The sequence below is a fragment of the Motacilla alba genome, chromosome 5 (genome assembly GCF_015832195.1).
Source record: "Motacilla alba alba isolate MOTALB_02 chromosome 5, Motacilla_alba_V1.0_pri, whole genome shotgun sequence".
In the NCBI taxonomy this organism is placed as follows: domain Eukaryota; kingdom Metazoa; phylum Chordata; class Aves; order Passeriformes; family Motacillidae; genus Motacilla; species Motacilla alba.
This window is the reverse complement of record NC_052020.1, coordinates 5,022,261-5,045,202: the sequence shown is the minus strand read 5'-3', so window position 1 is coordinate 5,045,202 and position 22,942 is coordinate 5,022,261. Positions and strand designations below refer to the sequence as shown.

The window sequence follows — 22,942 nt, the reverse complement described above, 5'->3', positions numbered from 1 at the left end:
CGGAGCTCAGCCATGCTAGGGGGAGCAGGGCTCCATCCCACAGAGACCAGGGCTCCATCCCTGGGGAGCAGGGCTCCATCCCACAGAGACCAGGGCTCCATCCCTGGGGAGCAGGGCTCCATCCCAGGGCTCCATGCCCAGGGGAGCAGGGCTCCATCCCCAGGGCTCCATCCCAGGGGAGCAGGGCTCCATGCCCAGGGGAGCAGGGCTCCATCCCCAGGGCTCCATCCCAGGGGAGCAGGGCTCCATGCCCAGGGGAGCAGGGCTCCATGCCCAGGGCTCCATGCCCAGGGGAACAGGGCTCCATGCCCAGGGCTCCATCCCAAGGGAGCAGGGCTCCATGCCCCGGGACAGGGATTTGGTGGGACAAACACCACACTCCAAACATGCCCTTTCCTCCTTCTGTCCCCAGATCCATACACTGAGCATGAGCCAGAGGGTCCGGGACCCCCCTGGGGCTGGCTGGGCTCAGCTGGATCCTCTCCCAGTCCCTCCCTGCTGGGGTGGGGTGGGAGGCAGGAAAGGCCTTGGCTCTGTGTGAGTGCTGCTCAGCAATAACAAAACCACCCCTAACTCATCAACACTGACCCCAACACAAAAGCACGGCCCTATGCCAGCTATTAAGGATAAAAATTCCCTCTATCCCAGTCAAAACCAGCACACATTCCTGTTGGCATGCTTTGATGGCTTTCTACCTGCCCACAAGTATGAGTGTGCCAGGGTTTGCCTGGATCTTAAACAGGTTTTCAGTTTTTCTAGAGACAGTGGAGAGCCAGAGCTGTACCAAGGTATCTTTGTAATTTTCAGTGAAATAAATTTGCATATATGTTAACATTTTTGTACTGTTTTAAACCAAACAGCTGAATAATTTGCTTCTTCATCTGTCTTTCATGTGTTGCTGCACAGACACCCATTACATGTCTCCCACAGCAGCAAAAAAACCTGTGCAGAGATGTTTCATTCAGTGTTAGCTTTATTTTTTCCTAGGAGGACAGTTTGCAGAAAAATTTATTTTAAATTTATTTTAAATTTATTTAAAATAAATAAATTAATAAAATAAATAAATGAAATAAAAATTTATTTTAAATTTATTTTAGATGGTGCCTGTGGATGTAAATGAGCATAAGTACATTGAAAGAGAGAGAGAAAATATCATTTTTTGAACCACACAATTAATATGAGCTGGGGGCTGATGCATTTGTGGTGTGCCATTCTGATCTGTGTGATTATTTTCTCTCTCCCCTGTATGCTATTTCTTCATGGTTTGGTGCTCTTGAGGTGTGAATTTTAGTCAAATAAAGATAAAACTGTGGTTATTTCATTACTCGTATGACTGTAATTCTTAGGAATCCAAGTCATGAGGTGTAATTTCACTGCCCTAACCACTGCAGCAGTGCTGGACCAGGAGATTGCTGCAGAAATTACAGCACAAGAAGAAGGAAAGCCCAGGGGTGGAGGCAAAGGGGGAGATGCACAGCCTGAGTTCAACACCCTGGATGGGACTGCATGGAATGGATGGGACTGGAATGGAATGGATGGGACTGGATGGAATGCAAGGGATGGGTCTGAGGAAGTTTTTTCCTCCCCACTCTCTGCAATGTCAATTGCTCTATTAGGTCTCCATTTCTTGCTCTCTGTTTAGTCTTGCTGATAGAGGAAATGTAATTAATGTGCTGCTTGGCAGTTGCATCCTTCAAAGCTGTGGCTGAGGAGAGCATTGGGAGCTAGCTAGAAATTTAGAGAACCCTCTGAAATATGAGGAGCAGCATGGAAATAGGAGCATATTCATGTTTTTTGGCTTCTATTTGGCCTTTAAAAAATAACTTAGGTGAACAAGAGTAATAAAACTTTCAGCAATGGGTGAGAGATCAGCCATCTTGGGGGCTGTGCGGGTTTTTGGAAGTGAAGATGAGTCCTGTGGAATTGGGTGGGCTGGAGGGAGTGAATTATTGCTCTGCTTTGCAGTGGGAGCCGTGCATTCAGGGAAAAAAAACCACTGTAGTAATAAAGTTATAAGTGATGAGGGATTGCCTGGCTAAAAGGCTCAGCTGTGAGGTCTTGGATGAAAAGAACCTGCAAGGCTTCAAAGATTGCATTCCAGAAACTGGGTTTGGATGGATGTTTAAGAGAAGTGCAAGTGCAGCTTGATGAAAGCAGGTAGAACTTGACTGAGCAAATTTTACAGTAAATTTGGCATTCATTTTGGTTTTAATATTACTCAGATTTTTAAGGGGAGCAAAGCACCAAAAGCCAAGCAGATTTCATCTGTGCTTGATTTCCAGGTTTAATTGGAGAGCAGGGGACAGGAAAAATTCCTCTCCCCTCTCAGTACTATTGCTGTCTGTCCATCCCCATCTTTGTGCCTGCCTGTTCTGCCCTAAGCCTTAATGCCAATTCCATAACACTCAGGTGACCTTCTAACTGTGGGTTTTGGCTTGTTTCCTGCACACCAGCAGCTCAGGGAGACACGAGGATGACACATGAGTGAGAACACCCTTGAGAGAAAAGAATTTTTGGAAAAGAGAGCTATGACAACCTCAGCAAGAGAGCCTTGCTCCATTCCAGTGTTGTACCAGGGTTGCTAAGAAATGCTTGACACAACTGCCACGTTATCTTTCCTCCCAGACAACCTGCAGGATCTGCAATTCAGGCAAAGCACTCAGATTAAAGAAGCAAGCAAGGCTCCAAGCTGCTTCTTAAGTTGCTGGGAGAATTTTGTACATTCCTCACCCCTGTGCCTTGTCACAGCTGCATCGTGGCTCTGCCACCCTGGCTCTGAGAAACACGAGTGACTCCTTGTGCCTCTGCTGAGCTCTGAGAATCTCCAGGCAGCAACGGAAAAAGAAAAAAAAAGGTGTAACAGGGAAGGGGTGAAGGTGGTTCTGGTAGTGCAGGGCAGACTTTTATCTGGGATTATTCTGAGTTTCACCAGAAGCAGGGAGGGATGGTGCAGAAGGTACAGGAGATCTGAGGCTTTCCTTGTCTCCACAAGCAAATGATGTTGTCCCTTTGACTTAAAAATTTGCTCACAGCGTGTGTAATCTTTTCCCATTACACATAATTTTTAATTTCATTGTAAAGTACATGTTTGGAGATAGTGTAACCCTGATTACAAAGCACATGTGAAATTTCAGCATGCAAGTGAGTGTAAAACATTTGATTTGATGCTGTTCAAACCAATGCTTGTTAACAGCATGGCATACAGGTAGAGAAAGTATAAAAATGTGGTGTAATGCAGTGGAATGAAAAAGTATCTTTCCAGTTCTATTCTGAGAACGCAGCAAAAATAGCCTGATGTCAAATGCCATTTGATATCACTTCTTAATGTGTCTGATACACTTATTCTTTATGTGAGCCCACTGCTATTTTGCTTATGCTGCAAAAATTCCAAAATACTTATATATACATTTTTTTTTTTTGGCTTTAAGTGTACCAAATTAGCTTCTTAGTTTCATTCTCAACTCCTCATGGTTTTTGCATTGACAGATTGATGGCATTCCTACCTTCATGTTGTAGAAGAGAATTTGAACTTAACAGCTCCACGAATTGTTTACAAAATCTTGTCTCTCTGCACAGGAATGAATCCCTGCAGTTTCACTTCTTGCCAAACTGGGGGAAGGTGGCTGCAAGGAATTGCAGCACTGGCATGTCTGCTCTGCCACCAATGCTGGGCAAGAAGTAGAAGTAAAAAAGCAACACCCAAAGCGTCTCTGTAAACCCTGGCAGACTCAGCAGTGGTGAGAGGCTGGATTTTATTCTAATATTAAAGCAAGAAATGGTAATATTAAAGCAAGCAGATAAATGGGAGAAACGGGTATTAAGCATATATTGCATATTTTAATTGCATGTCGCACATATTGCATATATAAACATAGACTGCATATTGCCTATTTTAATTGCATCTATTAAAATTAAGCAGCATTTTTAGCTGGATCAGTTGGTCTGTACAGCCTGGCAGGACTGTGCTGCTGTGTTGTGTGCAACCTTTAGGCACAGCTCGGGTTGCAGGCCTGAGCTGTGTGCTGACAATAACCACACTGTCTCACTGACTTATTTTGACAGTTTATGTCCGGTTACTTTCAGTGATTTGCAAAGCTGACATTTCCCTTTAGTGAACCTGAAACTCCTTTCTGCCGTATTGCCCAGATATTTTGAACATACCGGGCAGTAGCAAAAAGCAGAGAAAAGAGGGCTCCTTTCTCACTGAACCTGGGGAGGGGTGGAAGGAGCTGGACTGTAAACAAAAACTGGGCCCCACATTAGTGCAGTTGTGGTCAGAGGTTTATTTCTATTAATTTGTCATGCTATAAATGCCACACTACCGTTCTGTTCTGTAGCAGATATTCTCCTGTTCTTACAATATTTTCCTTCCTTATGGTTAAGTGTATCTGATTGAGCCAATTTATACTGACAGCTTTCCTAAGTTAACTTCTCTGTGAATTCCCAGTTCATTTAATATATTTTCCTCATGCTTCCCACATTTGAGTTACCTTTGTTCTGTGTCTGAAGGATAGGAAGCTGATAGTTATTTTATATTTATATTTCAAGGCTGCTTAATGTTTAATGAGGCTGAATATGTTGTAAAAAGCTTCAGAACACTCAGGCTGGTTAATATTTCATGTCGATCTACAGAGACAACTATATTGATCTTTTAAGCATCTGCTAAACAAGACAAGGAATAAATTAGATTTTGGTCAGTTTGATTTGGCTGGTGAGTTAAATAGCTTTTAGAGCATTATCACCTTTTAAAATGTTTTGTTTCCAGTTGAATAAAGTAGATTTTAAAGGCAGTATTTCATGTCGTTTCTCATTGCTCTTCATCTTGCCTGTTTCATTTCAGCTGTGTTTGTGTGTGTTATGAGGGATGCAGGACATAAAGAGGGGATGTTTGCACTGGCTGCTTTATGCACCCATCATTAGACCTTCTGAAGCCACAGTGGAAGGCCCCTACTTGTCCCTGTTGACTGCATTTTGGACACAGGTTCCCACTATTAAACTAATGTTGATTTACATCACAGTTACATGCTTAGAAAATTCTCAGCAAAGCTGGACCACAAATCCAGTCTGATTCAGGGGAAAACCTACTTTATCCCCAAGCTCCAGAGGACCTATTTTAACATCTGGTATGCAAGTTTCCTTTTTACCAGCTTTGGGGGTAACAAGTGCAGAAAATGGATTTCCTTGCAAAAAGAGGAAAAATAAATGATCCATTCAGATGTTTACAGAATTGTCCTGTACACTTACTGTGTACACTGTGTACAGTGTTACACACTGCAAGTGCATAACAAGGCTTTACAAAGGTCCTTTCATACTGAAATGATTTCATAACAGGTTTGTGATGACTGAAAATTTCCAAACTCCGCGCTCAGAAGACGCAGAAGGTGTAGAGCTGATCTAAAATTGACATTTTTATTAAAGAGCCGAGTTGGCAGCCTCGGCACAGAGCCATGGGGTTTGAATGTTAGCTCAAGAATAGGTCATGCAGCTTACCCTACAGAAAGACCCATGCAGGAATTATTTGGCAGTTTGACTAAACTCAAGTGTAAATTACTGCATTTAATGTCTCCGTGAAAACAGTACTCTCTAGCCTGCAAGTATACAAATACTTTTCTGGTAGAGAGCTAAATTTTAAATTATTTTGTAGTAAACTAAATATTCCAACTCAGTATAACCCTAAATAAGTCTGTTTCAGGTTAGATATATTTAAGTTTGTAAGTATATATGGGAATTATGGAATCATACTTTTGTTAGTCCCTTGCATTTGTGGAGTTTTTTTTAATTGATTATTTAACTATAGTTTACTGTAGCCGGTTTGGAACAGATGTAATAGCTGTGAAACTTCATTCTTTGGCAGAAAACAATTTAAAGTTATCAGTTATCAGTGATTTGAGGAAGTCTAGGGGTTCCTAGAAATGTTACACCTGTACTATTAACTGAATTTAAAACCTAAGGACAAAGAAAAAAGGCAAAAAATTGACGCAAAATCTGTTAAACTAAGAGCAGGAATGAAGAGAAGGATACCTCTGGGATACCCCTCCAGCACTTTTTGCTTCATTCCTGCTGCCTGTGGAATTTCCTTGTGAATTTACTCTTTAAAAAAGATGCTCCCTATGATTTTTAAAATGTTTCACCCATGTGTTACCAAGTAAAGATTTCAGGAAGTTTTAGCCATCTGAAATCTGTTGCACTTGTCATTTTATGGGTTCTCAACTAGCATTCCTTCCTTTTGTGTCCCAGCAACCTGTGTGATGCAGTGAAAGCCATATTTAAATTTCAAGCTGGAGAGGGGGCATTAGGAGTAATTTGGGGGGATGTCTTTGATCTGTCCATCTCATCAATACTATGTTCTGTCTGTCTGTGTTACCTTACAGTTGCTCTAATGATCAAAGCTCATCCCCACTTTTATTTCTCCCTGAAACATTAAATTCTCTGACTTTTATCCAAACAGAAGGAATGTCCTGAGAAGCCCTGAGAACATCAGGCTCCTGGGAGTTCAGTAATTACTTCAAGGTACATTTTCAAAAGCTATACTAATGTTTCACCTTTAGTGCTCCCATTGGTCCTTTTTAAAAGCTGCCAGGCTATTCACATATAAAGAAAATATTTCCTACACATCTCAATGCATATCTAAATTCCAGTTGATATGATGGAGCCTTGCCATTTCTAATGTATGTGTTCCCCTTAATTAGCATTCAGATTCTAGTAGTGCTCATTCTAATTAGCACTCAGAGTCAGGATCGTGCCATGACTTGTTCTTCACAGCTGTTCTGGAATTTCAGGTATGTGCTAGTTTCAGACCACTAATGTGACCAACATTGCAAATGAGGCCAACTAAGAAACGTTTAAAAATACTAAAACTTCAGAAGTTAGCCAGCCAGACCATATCTGGACCCTTTATGATTATGAAACACATTCTTCCACAGGGAAAACAACTAATGTGCAGTATGTGAAACTGAGCTCTGCTGCCCTCAGAGCCAAGCAGAATGCAGGTGTGAAATTGTGTGCACGTGTGTGCCCCTTGTTCACTGTTTCACATTAGGGGAAAGCTGGTAACTTCTGAGGTTGCTTTGAAATTCACCATTCTATACAGCCCTTGAGTCTCAGGGACATCAGCCTTACCGGTGCCTGAAACTTCAGTGGGAAATAATGCTCAATTCCCCCTTTGAGATCACTGGAAAAGGTTAATAAGCTGCTTGCTGGACACTCTGAATGGAACACGGCACAACTAAACTGCAGCCATGAAAAGAGAAGTGGTGGATGTTTCCAAGTGCTTGGCTATAGGCCAAGTCAGGTTTTGCAAAATGTTTAGCTATGCAATCTTTTTTTGTAGATCCTTCTGTCACTCCGTAAAACTCACTTCATTTGCTAAGGGTGATGCTACCATGACTCAATAAAATGCTTCTCTTCAGCATGAGACCATGCTTCAGTGGTCTCTCTTCCCTGAGCAGACCACTAAGACTTTACACAGTGCCTTCCATGAACTAGACTTGCACCCTATCTCACAGGAGCATGAGCCAGTCTAATTCCCAAATGTTAGTGGTCAGTAGTAGTCAGGAGATCAGGATCGGATGGTTGTAAGGTTATTTCTGACCTCCAGTCCCACCACCCCATTGTTCTGCTTGCCTTTGGGTGGCTTTGGGTAGCCAAGGCCTTAGACTAGGCCTTAGAGTAGTTCTTATAATCCTTAGAACAAGGAGTTCATGATGACTTCACTGGGATCAAGATCAGCTTCTGCACAGCAAATAAAACATTCTGCAACTATTGTAAGGTACTCTCGTAACAGGAGCAGGATGGGCTGTGATCTCCTCTCTCTAGGGAGTTCTGTACACTCCTTTTCCTTGGAACAGGAGATAGATTCAACCTGACTGAATCATTAAATGGAATTATAAGACAATGAACATTAGCCACTTAGCTCATTTCATAAATTCCAATAATTAAAACTGCATGGGCAATAATAATAGCTATTCCAGATATCTAAGTAAGAAAAATGCACCTTTGATGTATTGTGGCATAGTCGTGGTGAAAACACTGAGTTAATGGAGGATCTGTGTAATAAGTTACCATACAGAACCTGCAGCTGGAAATATATAAACATGCTTCCCAACAGAATTTCACTGTGTCACAATTGATTAAGAAAATCGGCAATAACTGACAAGATAGGCACAAAATGGATTTTCATGTTGCTGGGATGAAGTATGGCTCCCAGCAATTAATGGTTTTAGTCATATTAGGAAGATAAATAATGCTATCTGACATTTCAGTATTTCACATTACACTAAAATTTTGTAACATTTGCTCATAATATGAGTTGAAATATGTTACCTAGAAAAAAAAAATCTTATCTCTGGAACAGTCAAACCCCATTAGAAACCTTAGGCTTGAAAAATCACAATGTTAACAGTTATATCCCCTAGCAAAGGTTTGCTTTCTTTAAATAGTGTTAAATTTAAACCCAGAAGCTCTAGTCTCTTTTGGAGTTACTCTTCCATAGTGCATTGAGCTTGAAAGGGAAATTTAGAGCATGGAATGTACTGTGCCATTACTGAATGCTGGTAAGAGAAACGCCATGGAGAACTGTAGAAACAGAGGAGCCTTCAAAATGAAATCACATCAGGGATACTTATGATCTCTAAAACTGCTTCTACATTCTGCTTTATTAAAGAAGCTCCTAATTTTACTATGACCCCATAACCCACTATTGAGAAATAATTTGATTATTTTAAACCTCATTCTAGTTGGCATGTTTGCCTTTTTCCTAGCTGGATATATGCTACCTGAGTACCATTCTTTTGGGAAAAAAAGAAAACCTGTTTCTGGACCTGAATTTTCAGTTACTGTTTGTGTGAAAAGCTCCTCTGATTTCAGCATTCTTACTCACATAAGTACAGTTTTATCCTGGAAAATACCAATGCGTTCCAAGCAGTAATAGGAATCAAGAACAAATATGAGAACAGGATTTTTTTCTCTTGCGTGCTGCTAATTCTGTTCCAAATTCATTTAGTAATGTGGAAGAAAATGTGATTGCTTGTCAAAGCACAGATGTGGTTTTTTGTTGGGACAGTGCACAGAGCATTCAGAAGTGTCATGTTTAGCTGAGGGCAACAATGCTTAGTGTCTCAGCACCCAACTCCCACTGAATTTCAACAAGAGTGAGCAAACAACCTTCCCCTGGGCTCCAGTGAAAATCCTTGGCTTAGTATCCAGTCTGAGCTGCAGTTTCACTTGCAGGAAACAAGCGGGTTTTTTTGAGGTCTTTTAAGGTATTGTTCCCTGAAACAGCAGAAGATAATCTGAGCACACAGAGAGTACTGAAAAATCTGTTAGCAAAATATGTTACTTTGATAAAGATTGTCAGGATTATTGAGTACAATAAACCTTTCCAAATCCAAGCCATAAAGAAAATATATAATCATTTACACGTGCCAAGATACAATTTTATTGCTTCCCAGATAACACTGCATTTAGGCTTTTATTTAACTTGAGGGTACTGTAAAAGCAAAACCAGTTCACTTTTAAAATATTTGCTCTACTGTACGTTAGTGGGAGAGGTAGGGATTTTTCAGACATTGCTGGCAATGTCACAAGACGTGCACCCCAAAAGCTTAGTGGTGGTGCCAGCAAACACATGCCATTTGTCAGACTCAGCAATCTACATTTAATTATCTTCAACCGCAAGATGCAAAATATTGCACCATGGTTCTTCTATGACCTTATAAAAATGACACTGTTCACAGAGGTCACAGTTCTGCACTGTCTCCTGATGATTTTCACAAACGTGTTGAACTGCTGAAGTGTCTCCCAGCCTGGGAGTCTCAAAGCTCCCCTCTGGATGGATGGTCATGGGACCAGGGTGTGATGTTTTACACCAAACCTTCCAGGAACCTCCCAGAGAACGCTGCTGTGGAGTCCTGATCTCCCAGTACTAGTGTCCAGAACAAATTCTAGTTACAGCTACTATGTATAATGCACTTCTTTTTGGCTTTTCTTTTTATTTAATGAGGTGACAAAGAACAGTTGGGGTTGTATGTCCAGATGCTTTTAGAAATGACCATCCCAGTGCTTTGGGAACTACTGGCTTTAGAGGCTTGGTTTGTGTTTTCACATCATCTCTCTGCTAACCTGTATTAGTGTTATTGCACCTTCACAGTATCAAAAAGAAGTATTGGTTTTATTGTGCTTCTTTTAAAACCAGTACAGTTAAAAACAACCAAACTTAGAGAAGTCGGTTATATAAAAATATACATGTAACAAATCACATTATACAGTAAAAAATAAAGCACCTATGTGGAAAGCTTCCCCCTTGTTTGGAAGGAGAGCTGTCTTTAGAGTTGCTTCAGTAACATGTACTTATAGGTATATACACACAAACCCAGAACTTCAGCCACAAGAATCTGTCCTCGTAGTGGCAGAGGAGACAGAAGGCCCAGAGGGGTGATATGTCTCATTCCTTCTCCATCACAGAGCTGCTGCCATTCACACTGCGTGAACAAGAGCAGGGCTGGGGTAAAGTGTGAAAAGCAGGAGATAAATTATGCTCCATGTGGCACAATTCCTCCCAGGAAGCAGCAAGGCCAAGGGCCCACAAACAGATGTACATTACCCTGTTGTGGAAGGAGCAGCTGCCAGGCTGGACTCTGCATCCCTGGCTGGGAATGCCAGGGTCAGGGACAAGGCCACCTGTGCATTTGCACATTGAAGCAGGAGCCAGGGGGCTGCTGGACACTCCTGCAGCAGCACTGACCCAACTGGCACACAGAAACCGTGTGGAGACAAAGCTGGTATCAAACTCTTCTCTGGGCAGGAGGCTCAAAGGGTTACCTCTAAACTGTTACATGCTAGTAGAAAAGACAACTAAATAACTTAAGTCTGCTTAAACATTAGGGTGCTAATCCTAGGTGCATTTCACTATGGCAAAAGTGGGTATTTGAAGAAAACACTTGGCTATTAAAGATTTTTGCAATGTTTTTAGAAGTGCCTTTTCCATGTCAGGCTCTAACCTATTCAGAAAAGTTACCTTCTTAATTTTTTCAAAAATAAAACTGTAGTAACTATAGATTGTATTTAACCATGTGAAAGGAGTAAAAAATCTATTTCTAGGTGGTTTCTGAGGTAATAAGCTGGCATGTTAAAAATAATATTAACGCAAGTCATTCAGTTGTGAGTGTCCCTTGCCCATCTTCCCTCCAGGAGGGGATGGACACAGTGATTTCAGTAAGGTGGAGAAAAGATGTGTGGCACACTGGTTGGCACACTGTATCATAACTCATCATGGTTTCTTGTGAGGTCCTCCCCATAATTAGTAGCTTGACTTCCAACAAACATATTCCAGTTGTCTAGAACCTCCTCTTTCGTTAGTTTTTGATCCTGGTAGAAGGAAAAAAGAAAACCTCTGTAAGAATATTTTCAGAACTAAGTCAAAGACACACCAGCACAGACTTGCAAGAGCCCTGGGAAGCAGACAGCTCTTCACAGCAGCAGACTGCAGGTTCAGCAATCATTTTTAGCTGTCCCAGTGAGTGAAATCTGGGCCTCAGTGGAAGACAGCAGTCCCACAGGCTTCAGGTAGGTCAAACTGCTAACTGGAAGTTCTTTGTAATGCCAAGCAGTAGTTTAACAGAGGATTACCTGGTACACAGTTTTGCCCTGTGGTTTGCTTCATCTTCCTGACTGTAAAAACACAAATCCTCTGGTGCACTTTGTGGAAGGTGGTTGCTTATGTTAGCAGTTTACTTTCTGTGTTCGGAGCATTTTGGCTTTCAGGTCCCAACTTTGCTTGCATTACCCTTCTGAAGGCCACCATCTGGAATATACTGTTCCTCATCAGAGCCAGTGTTTAAGTGAAGGTATGTGCTTGAATATAGAACTGAGAGTGGTTTTGCTACCCCTACATTTGAGTACAAGGGGTATCTAAATGTAACTTTGTTTTCCTCTTTTAGTCTATATTAACATACAAACGTAGTGACCACTCTTAAAGGAAAAAGAGTATTTTTTGCTGTGTTAAAATAGTGATAGTTTCTCATCTCACCTAATGAAAGCCAGGGGACCTTCTAGAGCTGATAAACTGTATTTTACTACTTAGTAATTTCAACACTACCAACTGAAACTGGCATGGAAACATTAATCCACTAGCAAGTCTAGCCTCTAAAGAAAAGTTATTAGGAATAAATTCTTGCAAGCTGGTATTTTAAAAAACCCACAAGACCCTATATAACTTCTTTAAAAAAGCACCACATACCTTGTCTACATCAGATTCGTAGACTAAGTGCCTGGCTTCAGCTAGTGCATGGTCATAGTCCTGGGGGAGGATCCAGTGCTGGATCTCATCTTTGTCCATCTTTCCATCCTTGTTGAGATCACGAAAATCTGAAAACTGCTCACGCTCTGTAATCACCCAGTCGGGCTCTGGTCCACCCTCTTCATTCGCAAACATATCAGCTGGAGAGGAAATAAGGGTCTTACTTGGGTCCTATTTACTTTGCAAATTAAACACAAAATAAAGATATTTTCACAGTGTTCCTCAGAGGGGACTGAACTTTTCACTCTTTGCACAGTGTCTCTGTACAGAAAAAGAAATGTGGGGTGTAGATAGAGTAGCTCAATCTGCTCTCGGGCCTATTTCTTCACTGCTGGTGGTTCTGCCCATTCTCACAGAACCCTGTATCATACCTGTGCACTCCTGGGGCTAACATGTTCAAAGGCCATCATCTGAACTTCAGAATGAACAAAATCCTCTAAGGATCTTTAGTTGAATAGCAGACTTAAGCTTTAGTGCTAGGCTTGGTCACATGGGGAGAAAAGAACTCAGCCATTTTATCTTGTCCCTGCCAGCAAATGTCTTTGTGGATAAGATCAGACTCCAGCCAGCAGAGTGATTACAGGAAAAAAGGCACAGGGGGAATTTAGGCAAACAAAAATTGCTAAATGGAACCTGCATGCATTTGTACTGCTTTTAGAGAAGTCTTGTGTGAGAGACATTCAGCTTAGGAGATCAGTTCTCTTTTAACCATGCAGTGCTGCAGCACATTCCAGCAGAAGACTCTCTTCCAGGAAGAGACAGAGCTGGAGAAGTCACGAGACATGGTGCATTGTGTGAGGAGCCACAGGCACAGGGCACTGTCACAGACTGGCACCTGGGGAGGGAGCACTGCTTGTGACAGGATGCAGAGATTACACACACGAGCTGCTCTGCACATCACTCCTGTGCTACCTTTTGGGAGCACTGGTAGGACCATGCCAAAGTGGCAATTGCTTTCTGCATAAACACAGGAGAGCAGCAGTGATTGTTAAAACAAACTGACTTCTAGATGTTCTTTACATCACAGGGGTTTCCAAATCATGAGTGGTGTGTCTATGTCATTCTTCTGGTCACTGTGGCCAACCCTTCCCTACTCATCTCATTCCTCAAGCCTTCCACTTCTCTATTTAGAATTAAAGCCTGCTTTGTGATACTACTCCTCTCCTTTCCAGTGCCTTTTGGATTTGGTTTTCAAGGATGTGCTAAGGAAAAGTGTACCCACATGGATGGTGTGAGGGTCAGAGGCTGGCTGGTATCTGTGGGAAACAAAAATGCTGAATTCAAAGGCAGGAATAACCCGCCCTGACCCTGCAGTGTCCCTGAAATACTGTTACCTGCCATGCACAGTGATAGTTTAGTTCTCTCTGCTCAACATTTTTACAGGTATTTTGCTCCGCCGGTTGTGTAAATCTAAACCAAATTTTGCAAAAGACAAAATGGGAAGAAAGAAGGGAAAGGAGGGTGGGATCATTCTATAAGCTCCAACAAATCTTCCCAACAAATACTCCATCTAGAGACTGAAATTTTTGGACTTCTTTTTGTTGCATCTTATAAACTACCGAAGAAGACATTTAGTTTTCTGTTCGTTTCTTAATCCCAACTTCATCAAATTTTTAAAAAATTACATCTGAAAAAGTAAAGTAGGAATATTTTAAGCATAGTTTTCTCAACTCAGGAAGAAACTTCAGACAACACATTCACTTTCTTTTTTCATTTTTTAAAGCGCAAATTATATTGTTTATTTGAAGCAACTGACATGTCCTGTCAATTTGATTTTTATCATCCTTGCCAATGTGGGGTGATCGTGACTAGAACATTCTATGTTCCTATCTATAGAAGACAAGAAAAACCAGCATTCACATGGTAACAAATGTTGACAATTACCTTATAATTATATGTAGGTAATGTCACTGAATGAACTGAAATTACTGTGGAAATTATGCTGCTCTGTTATTTCAGTCATAGATGAATAGCATTCACTTTCTGGGCTAAATATAATTTACAAGGAACAGAACCCCCTGCCATTAATTAGCGTGTGTATATTGTTCCTGATTCTATGTGAAGTGATCTTTATAGCACCACTAGAAACAGAAAGCTTCATCCAACTTTGCACTAATGCCTTCTTAGTGCTACTTTCTGGATTTAAAACTCATCAAAATGTAATGGTATCATCAGTACAGAAGTATGGGCTTTACTTACTAATTAAACTAGAAAAAAAACCTAGTAGGAACAAGGTGAACTTTCTGTTTTTGCAATGGTTGATTCCCAGGTGTTTTGGATATTTGAGAACCATCCAAACCATCCAAAACCATTTATTTGGGAAAAAACTAATTCATTTTCTGATCCTCCTGCATTTCTAAACAATGCCTTCAAACAGCAGTCAACATGGTGCAATATACAAAGAATATCCTTGCCATGAAAAATATTATTCCAGATTCCCTTCTTTTGTTCTCATATAACTCTTACCTGAGTTAAGTAAGAACAAGAGAAGAATTTTGTGCTGTGAAGCATGAGGAACTCTTCCTGGTCATGTTGCTATCTACCTAAAATGAAATTAAACTTTCTGGGTTGGATGGTCGGTATAAAATAGTTAAACTGTTTTGTTCAACTCTGGGTAGTTAATGCTGCTGCCAATTTGAGAGAAGTTGGAAAAACGGATGGGAGATTATATAAGAAACAAGTAACAGCACTTACCAATGTACTCATCTTGATCCACAAAACCATCCTCGTTTTTGTCTATGTCTTCTAAGGTTTCCTGGAAAACAGTTTTGCATGAAAGTTATCAAGAAAAAACTGAGAGCTCTGATTACCTGCCTTTGATAATTTAATGTTCTGGGGCCTTGACCTGCCCCTGTACACAAGTGAATGTAGTCTCACTAAATCCAGTGGGACTGTTGTTTACACAATGAATATAAAAATATCCTTTCATGTTGAAAATATTCCCTGTATGAATGAACTGCTTATGTTAGGGGCAGATACCAGCTTGCATGAAGCACTCAGCTGTTGCATGTCAGCACACCCTCCTTTTATTTTGGTTTAAGTCTGTGCCCCAAGATTGTTTCTTGATTCCATTTAGGAGCTGTCTAAGTGCACTTAAAAAGTCTTTCTTATGTTGAGACTTCTAAACCAAGTGAGTATCATGAAAGGCACCCCTTTCTGCTCCCCACTTAGCTATTATGTGTGTGTCTCTTTCTAAACCCTGCCTGGAAAGGTGAGAGAAGCCTTCAAAGTTCACCCATAAAAATAGAAACAATGGCATTGATTTTGCTTTGCTTACTAAGACAACAATGTTTTTCATGTGCTCAAACTCCTCTGGGTGCAGGAAAGCAGTGAACTCTTCACGAGTGGCAGCCAAGTCTCCATCCAGATCTGCAGCTTTGAATCGTCTTTCATCTCTGGGCAGCATTTTTTTAAAACTGTGCTGATCAGTCGCATCTTGGAATTCTTCTGGATTTTCTGCAGACAAATCAAGATGATCTCAGAGGTGTTTTCCTTTAAAACGTACTAGCAAAACAAAGCTGTTTGAGTCTAGAAATAAAAAGGTTTATTGCCAGAATAGCTGTTGTTCTAAATGGAAATTCTCTTCCCCATGAAGTTTTAAATTCAGGGGTCAAATACTTGGTTTGATCTTTAAAGGTGACAGTAGTAGGAGGTAAATTTCTAAGCAAGCTTTCTGTTACAAACCAGAATAATGGATTTTGCAGTATTCCCTCACAGATTTTTATCTGCCTTTACAAGCACCACTGAGGCAATATTTGGGGTAGACTTCATTCACATAAGTTTTCTTCTCCTTTGGAATCAATATGATCCACACAACTTTTCAGTTTCAAGATGAGCAAACGAAGGAAATGTGATTTCAGAAGGTGGCAGACTGACTGAAATTATCTCAGTGCTACGCCTCTGCTACAGGGAACCTAACAATTATTTTCACTTTAAAACAATGGCATTTTTTCAGAGTGTTCAGTGGCATAAAAGGAATGGTATTTGATATAATTTTTAAAATAGGAACATTAAACTGACTTTAAAAATGAAAAATACTCATAACAATTTCACAATTCATGTGTTGGGAGACAAACACAGGTGAAAAAGACTGGGCCAGGAATTACAGATGGGAATTTTAAGTATTCATTAACACAAGCCCACAATGCTGCTCTCCAAATCTTGGGGCTTAGAGGAAGCAAAGACAAAGGGCTGAGAAGGGTTCCAGGAATAATTCTGCAGGGACTGTGTGTCAAATATTTCCTTTCACAGATGTAACAAACTCCATTTAAATCTAAAGGTAGGCTTTGGAATTATTACTGCTACAGGAAGCTTGCTCTAGAAACTGCCTCTGTGGTAGGTAAATATTGTTTTCTCATTTCCAGTAAGTATAAATGGTCAATTAATACTGATTTGTTGCTCTGTCAGTATTGCCCTTTAGCTTAAGTGATCTCTTCTCCTCCTCTTCCTTCATTAACTTATAAAAGCAAAGGGAACGTGGAAGGGAGTGGGGGAATTCAGGTATATTTTTTAATAAATGTTTATTTTGCCTGATTTGTTAAGGATTTTCATTTGCTGTTGATCACAGTCTGAAGCATGTTATTCTGCAAGAATGATTTTAATCAATAACTTTGCTATGGCTTAGACACAGACTACATTTTTAACAACTAGACTTAGGATTTCAGAGAATAAATTCACAAATACAGTTAATTAGACAATATATTATTTTTTAATTAAAGTACCCTTTTCAATGTTAAAAAATAATATATTTCTAACTGAAGGAGACTTTAATTCAGCTGTGTCAGTATATTTAATGATACCTCTACAAAACCTTCTGGGTGCTGGTGACCCATGTGCAAAGGGCTGCAATAAATAACTAAAAAGTGCTTTTGACCTCTGAGCATCCATAAAATTTAATGTGAGCTTCAAGAGTCCTAAATGTGACAACAACCTCCAGCTGACTGCAAGGCAAGAAATCATTTTTTATAATCTCAAAAATCCTTGATCACACAATCTGTCCTCTTACCTAGATAATAACCATATGTGGCTTGTTTGTATTCTTCCCAGGCAATTTTATCATCCTTGTTTAGATCATAGTCTTTCCAAACTTTAGCCACATTTTCATAGATGTAGCGTTTCTGTACTCGTTTAATCCAGGTTTTTAATTCCTCTGTTGTGATATAGCCATCTTTGTCGTCATCTATTCTATCCACAATCTTCCTGTAAAAAGACATCAGCATCTTTAAAACCCAACTGCATGTCAGGCCAATTTTAGTAATCTTTATCTGGCCCTGATTTTCCACAAAAACGAGGCGCCCCAAACTCCTAAAGCTGTCCTACTGGTTAAGGCTTCCCTGCATTTTATACATCATCTCAAGGAATGCGTCTCTGTTCGTTATTCAGCATTGCTATGAATAACTCAAAGGAAACTTGCACAGCCAAAATCAGTGAGCAGCAGAGAATACCTGGCTTTCTTTTTCTTAGGTTGTGCCTCCTGTCTTAGGGGCATCTGTTCTTCACTGCCGACAGGGAGTAGCCATGCTGGCTCAGAGCAGGAGACACCAACTTCACTACAGGACAAAGCCTGAACTCAAACTTGCTGGAGGCAACCAGGGCAAAAATCCAGGACTTGCTGGACACCTGCAGTTTCTCCTTTGGCTTTCCAGCAGGCTGACATCAGGGTGAAGTGATGAGTGTGTAATGCTGGGGTGTACACCAGGTACAGTCTCCCCTTCCATGCCTGTCCCTCCCCTTGTTTCTTTTCTTTGATTCCCCATGGAACCCAGTATTGCTGGTGTTGCCAGCAATGCCTGTTACTCACTAAAGCACTATCAAGTCTGCAGCAGGTCTCCAGCCACTGCTGGCAGCTGGGCTATAAACCTCTGTCCAGTGTAAAGCTGCCAGCACTGCTGAAATCAGCGGGAGCGAAACATTCTGCACACAGCTGCAGTTCAAAAAAATAAAAAAGGACAATGCTCTCTCTACCATTTATGTTCTCTGCAACTAATCTCCCTGCAATTGATAAACTCCACCATTTTGGGGCCGAGCTTGTAAAACTGCCTTCTGTGCCTGCTCTTGGAATTGAGCACATCCACCTTGGCTCTCTGGCACATCCAGGCTGGCTTTGGGCACATCAGCACCCTTCACCCTGCCCATGAGGCGCAGGGGCAGCCTGCCTGCAGGTGCCCTGTGCCTCACCCAGTGGCCAGCTCATGCCATGCCTGTGGAATACTGACGTGCCATTGGAATGCAGAGGGAAGAGTAGGAGCTGACTTGTCTGAATCGTGACTTGACACTCAACAGGAGAGCTCCCTAAACCTCAGGGAAAAAGATCTGCACTTCTAAACATGCTTTTCAATTCCACATCTTGGTTCTCCACAAAGAAACCACATTTGGCCAACTGGAACTGCCCAAGTAGTGAAGCAATGTCTCTGCCCAAGCCTCTGCTACAGAAGTGGCTGCTGAAATAGCAGCAGCAGCTTCTGCTGAACTTCCAGCAATCTTGTGTGAGTCTGATAGTATCAGACTGACTTTATGAACATGCTGTTTGAGTTATGGGGCAAAAAAGGGGCTGCTGAAATTCCTTTCTGAATTAGTGAAGTGTGGATTAACTGACTAGAAAACCTTTTCTCTTCTGTATCCATCGGTTGCCAGGGGTCCCTTTCCCTGCATGATGGACTCTACTTGTCACCAGATTTTCCCCACAATGAATTTAATTTTTTTAACTGGTATTTCTTTCTACTGTTAAGGTAACAAATGATTATGCTGGTAGCTCTTGGCAATGTGTAACAAGAAAGAAGTCAGGACTGTGTACCAGAAAATGTTTCATGTCTTCTCCTTTTCACCTGTTTTTATAGGTCTATTGCATCCGTGTGCACTATTCCACTCCACTTCTCAGCTGAAGCTGGAGACAACAAAACAGTCTTGGGGACAATAAAACAAGTCTACAGGCTCCCAAAGGAACAGGTAAAAAGCTGTTGTGTGCACTTCACTTTTTACTGTTATTATTGGGATGACCAATGTGCTGCCACATTTCTTAAGCAAGGTAAAATGCCTGATAAATACAGCAGCCTGCACTCTGGTTAGAGCAGCAGACTGTGTTTCTGTTTTCTCCCAGAAATCATTTTAAAATAGCTTTTAATAAAATCTGCCTTCTTCCTAAGAGCAGTCACTTGCTGAGAAGTGACTCTGTTTGTAAACCCCTACAGAAGTCGCCCATAACAAAAATGGGGAGAAGGGGTTCAGCACATGACTATTAAGTATTAAGCCACAAGATGTTTTTTTAATCCTCTCTTTACCTCCCAGTGTGCTGCTATCCAAAATTACAAGGTTGGGGAATGCTGGAAGTTATGAAACTTTCCTAAAGGCCCCCCAGGAGCCACACCCCTGATGCTGAGATGCACAGTGCTCACCCACAACGTGTCCTCAGAGGGCCACTTCAGTCACCTCCATTTAAAAGGTAATTATTGACTGTGGCTGAACTTTAACGTGCCTGTGTCACCCCTCCAAAGGGCAATCAGCGAGATCAATGGAAGTTAAAACTTCTTCCCTTGCTTTACAATTTGTAAATATTGTTTAAAAGCACCTATATTGTTAAATATTGAATTATCTGTACTAGTAAGTGCAGACCAGTATTAGGAGGGCATGTCCATTTTGGTGACACAACTCATGAGACTCTAGGTCATAGTCACGCATGCTGAGAACGTAGTTTCTTTTGCTACTTCTTGAAACAATGAGGATGAAGTCAATCATTTCTGGTCATCACTTCATCTGTTTACTCACTGAGACATGTAAATAGTAGTGACAGCTTTGAGAAGGATCAAGAGGTTACTCAGTAGGATTGTAGTGCTACTGCTTATGGTAGGACTAGACCGAAAATTAGCAAGTGCCACTCCCTGTGGAAGAGAAGGCGGGGGGGAATCTTAGTGAGAACACGCAGGTATTTCAAACAATCTTCTTCGTGGTAACTACATTAAAGGATCTTTGTTTAACTCCTATTAAATTTAGTTCTGCTTAGTGATCTGGCTTCCTGTAGGTGTAAAGGAGGGAGAAGCAGTAAAGTCCCTGCCCTTTGCATCAAGAGCTGCATGGAAGTCACAGCAGCTGAAACACTGTACACAAAGAAGTCACAAGTGGGAAGATGCTTGAAGTGGGCTTGTAAACCTAGCTGTAGAGAAGGAATGGTTTAAACTCGATGAACACTGACATGGTGGAGGCAAGTGTCCCAGAGGCAGGGAGCCACAGCAGCAAAGCCCTGCAGCAGCAGGTCCAACACCTGCTACAGCAGCTCCCTCTGTGAGGTTATTGCTCTGGGGCCAGAAAAGACAGCAGGGAGAAACACCAAAGCCATGATTTGTTGGCTGCTCCTTTGCAAAACCAGCGGGGTGAGAGAAGTTGAAACCCAGAGGTTCGACCCGCAGGCCACTCTGGAGTACAGGGTCCCACACTGGGGTACAGAGCATCACACTGGGGTTCAGGGCACCACTCTGGGGTAAAGCACATCACAGTGGGGTTCAGACACCACTCTGGGGTACAGAGCATCACACTGGGGTTCAGGGCACCACTCTGGAGAACAGGGTCCCACACTGGGGTACAGATCATCACAGTGGGGTTCAGGGCACCACTCTGGGGTACAGGGCATCCCACTGCGGCTCAGGGCACCACTGTGGGGTGCAGGGTCCCACACTGGGGTAAAGAGCATCACACTGGGGTTCAGGGCACCACTCTGGGGTAAAGTACATCACAGTGGAGTTCAGACACCACTCTGGAGTACAGGGCATCCCACTACGGCTCAGGGCACCACTCCGGGGTACAGAGCATCACACTGCGGTCCAGGGCACCACTCTGGGGTACAGAGCATCACACTGCGGTTCAGGGCACCACTCTGGGGTACAGAGCATCCCACTGCGGCTCAGGGCACCACTCCGGGGTACAGAGCATCACACTGCGGTCCAGGGCACCACTCTGGGGTACAGAGCATCACACTGCGTCTCAGGGCACCCCACTGCGGCTCAGCGCACCACTGTGGAGTGCAGGGCCCCGCTGTCCCCTCGGACACTCAGGCAGCCCCAGGCCGCCTCCTCCGCCCCGGGCCCAGCTCGGGCCCTCCCCCTGCCACGTCTCCCGCCCGGGCCGGGCGCTCACCCCAGGCGCTCTCGGCTCTCCTCCGGGCTGAGCTGGTCGAAGCTCCGCGCCTCCTCCTTGCCCAGGAAGGCCTCGTGGTCGTACTGGAAGCCGGGCCGGTCCTCGTGCTGCGCGGCCCCGGGCCGGGCCCGCTCCTGCCGCGCCGTGGGCTTGCCCAGCGCGCCCGCCGCCAGCAGCAGCAGCAGCAGCGCGGGCAGCGCCTTCAGCGCCCCGCCGCCCGCCATGCCCCGCCGGCCCGGCTCTCGCACCCCGCTCCGCTCCGCTCCGCTGCCCGCCCGGCCCGCCGCCGCCCCGCCCCGGCCCGCTCCGCCCCCGGCCCGGCCATTGGCAGCGCGCCCGGCCCGGCGGCGCCACGTCCGCACGGGGCCCGGGCGGCGGGGCCGGGGCCGCGGGTAGAGCGCCGCCGGGGCGCCGCGGGCAGCCCAGGGGTGCCGAGCCCCGCGCCGGAGCGCCCCAAGTTCAGCCTGACAAACACCGCGGCAGCTCGAAACAGCGGCTCGGGGCTGGCCCGCCGCCGCTGCTCGCTCGGCCGGAGCGCCGGGCTGGTGATGGCTGCTGCTGTCAGCCTGAATCGGTTGGGAAAGGACAAAAGTGTGATTTGAACACAAACAAACAGACCCCTCCACGCCGTCTTGAGTGGTGATGCCCCAAAAGTGCGAGGGGAAAAGGCTGCCCGCACTCTCACAAAGGATATTTATCGTGATAGGGTCACTGTCACTATAAGGGAACCGAACTTGGGATTCTGAAAATGTGGGAGACGGGAAGCCCAAGCCATACAGCAAAAGAAAAAGTTTTTGTTTTGCCTAAAGTGAAATTTATTTTGTTGACACTTGTGAAAGTCTCTAGGCAGAGGTAATTGATTCCTTTTCCCAGTATGACCCTTTTTCCTGTGTTGCACAGGTCATTCACAGCTCCAGAAACAGAGTGCAGAGGAGGCTGTCATTGTGTGACACAATGCATCGAGGGGTAATGACCCTGTCGCTAAGGGGTCCTGTGGTGAGCTGTGCTCCACCACCAAGGCTGGTCCGTCCATTGTCACTTTTCCAAATTGCAACAACTGGTTTGTCAGCCCAGCCCACAGGGTGTACAAACCACATCTGATGTGGCCTTTGGGTGTACCACTAACACGGATGTGCAGGACGCTGCACCAGACCACAGCTTCCCCTTGTGCTGTTGTTACACTCGTAGAACTCCTTTTGACCCAAACCTCATATACAGCTGAGCTGTGCCAGGTAGAGGATTTGGTTGTAATGACCACAGAAATGTGGTGTTGGAGATTTCCACGTGTGCTGTCCTCTGCCTCTTGTGACTCGTGCAAAGAGTAAGTGAGAGCCGTGCGGGGCTAGTGCTGGTTTGCCTCAGAACCATTGGCGACAGCAGCAGATTTCAAAGGTTTAAACAGTCAGATATGTTGGTTTGTTAGTTAATTAGACAGAGAGGGACACTAATGCACCCCCCGGAGCTCAGTCACTCGGTGGGCCTGGGCAGTCTGTCCTCTGGGGCTGTTTGTGCATCCACAACTGA

At 43.3% G+C, this 22,942-nt stretch overlaps 1 protein-coding gene and 1 long non-coding RNA gene across 4 annotated transcripts in view; one reads left to right on the top strand and one right to left on the bottom strand.

Moving 5' to 3' along the window:
* The first annotated feature begins 6,443 nt into the window (after positions 1-6,443).
* Positions 6,444-22,942, top strand: part of LOC119701928 — an 89,796-nt gene continuing 73,297 nt past the window's right edge. For 2 of the 3 annotated variants that reach the window (XR_005257211.1, XR_005257210.1), the window contains exons 1-3: positions 17,516-17,993; positions 19,132-19,240; positions 19,580-19,733. This is a non-coding gene — a long non-coding RNA (uncharacterized LOC119701928). Of the gene's footprint in view, positions 6,511-17,515; positions 17,994-19,131; positions 19,241-19,579; positions 19,734-22,942 lie in introns of those variants that run through there. The other variant, XR_005257212.1, reaches the window with a different exon arrangement.
* On the bottom strand, positions 9,973-21,698 carry RCN1 (reticulocalbin 1). Its single transcript, XM_038139232.1, has 6 exons — positions 21,419-21,698; positions 17,301-17,494; positions 15,573-15,751; positions 14,990-15,050; positions 12,236-12,435; positions 9,973-11,364 (listed from the first exon to the last, which is right to left on the bottom strand). The coding sequence occupies exons 1-6, from the start codon at positions 21,640-21,642 to the stop codon at positions 11,257-11,259; spliced, it is 966 nt and encodes a 321-aa protein (XP_037995160.1). The 5' UTR covers positions 21,643-21,698; the 3' UTR covers positions 9,973-11,256.

Coding starts and splice junctions, on each gene's coding strand:
- RCN1 (XM_038139232.1), bottom strand. CDS start 21,642: ATGGCGGGCGGCGGGGCGCTGAAGGCGCTGCCCGCGCTGCTGCTGCTG. Junction 15,752..17,300: donor CACATATGGTTATTATCTAG/GTAAGAGGACAG, acceptor ATTTGTCTGCAG/AAAATCCAGAAGAATTCCAA. Junction 11,365..12,235: donor ACGAATCTGATGTAGACAAG/GTATGTGGTGCT, acceptor TCCTTCTACCAG/GATCAAAAACTAACGAAAGA.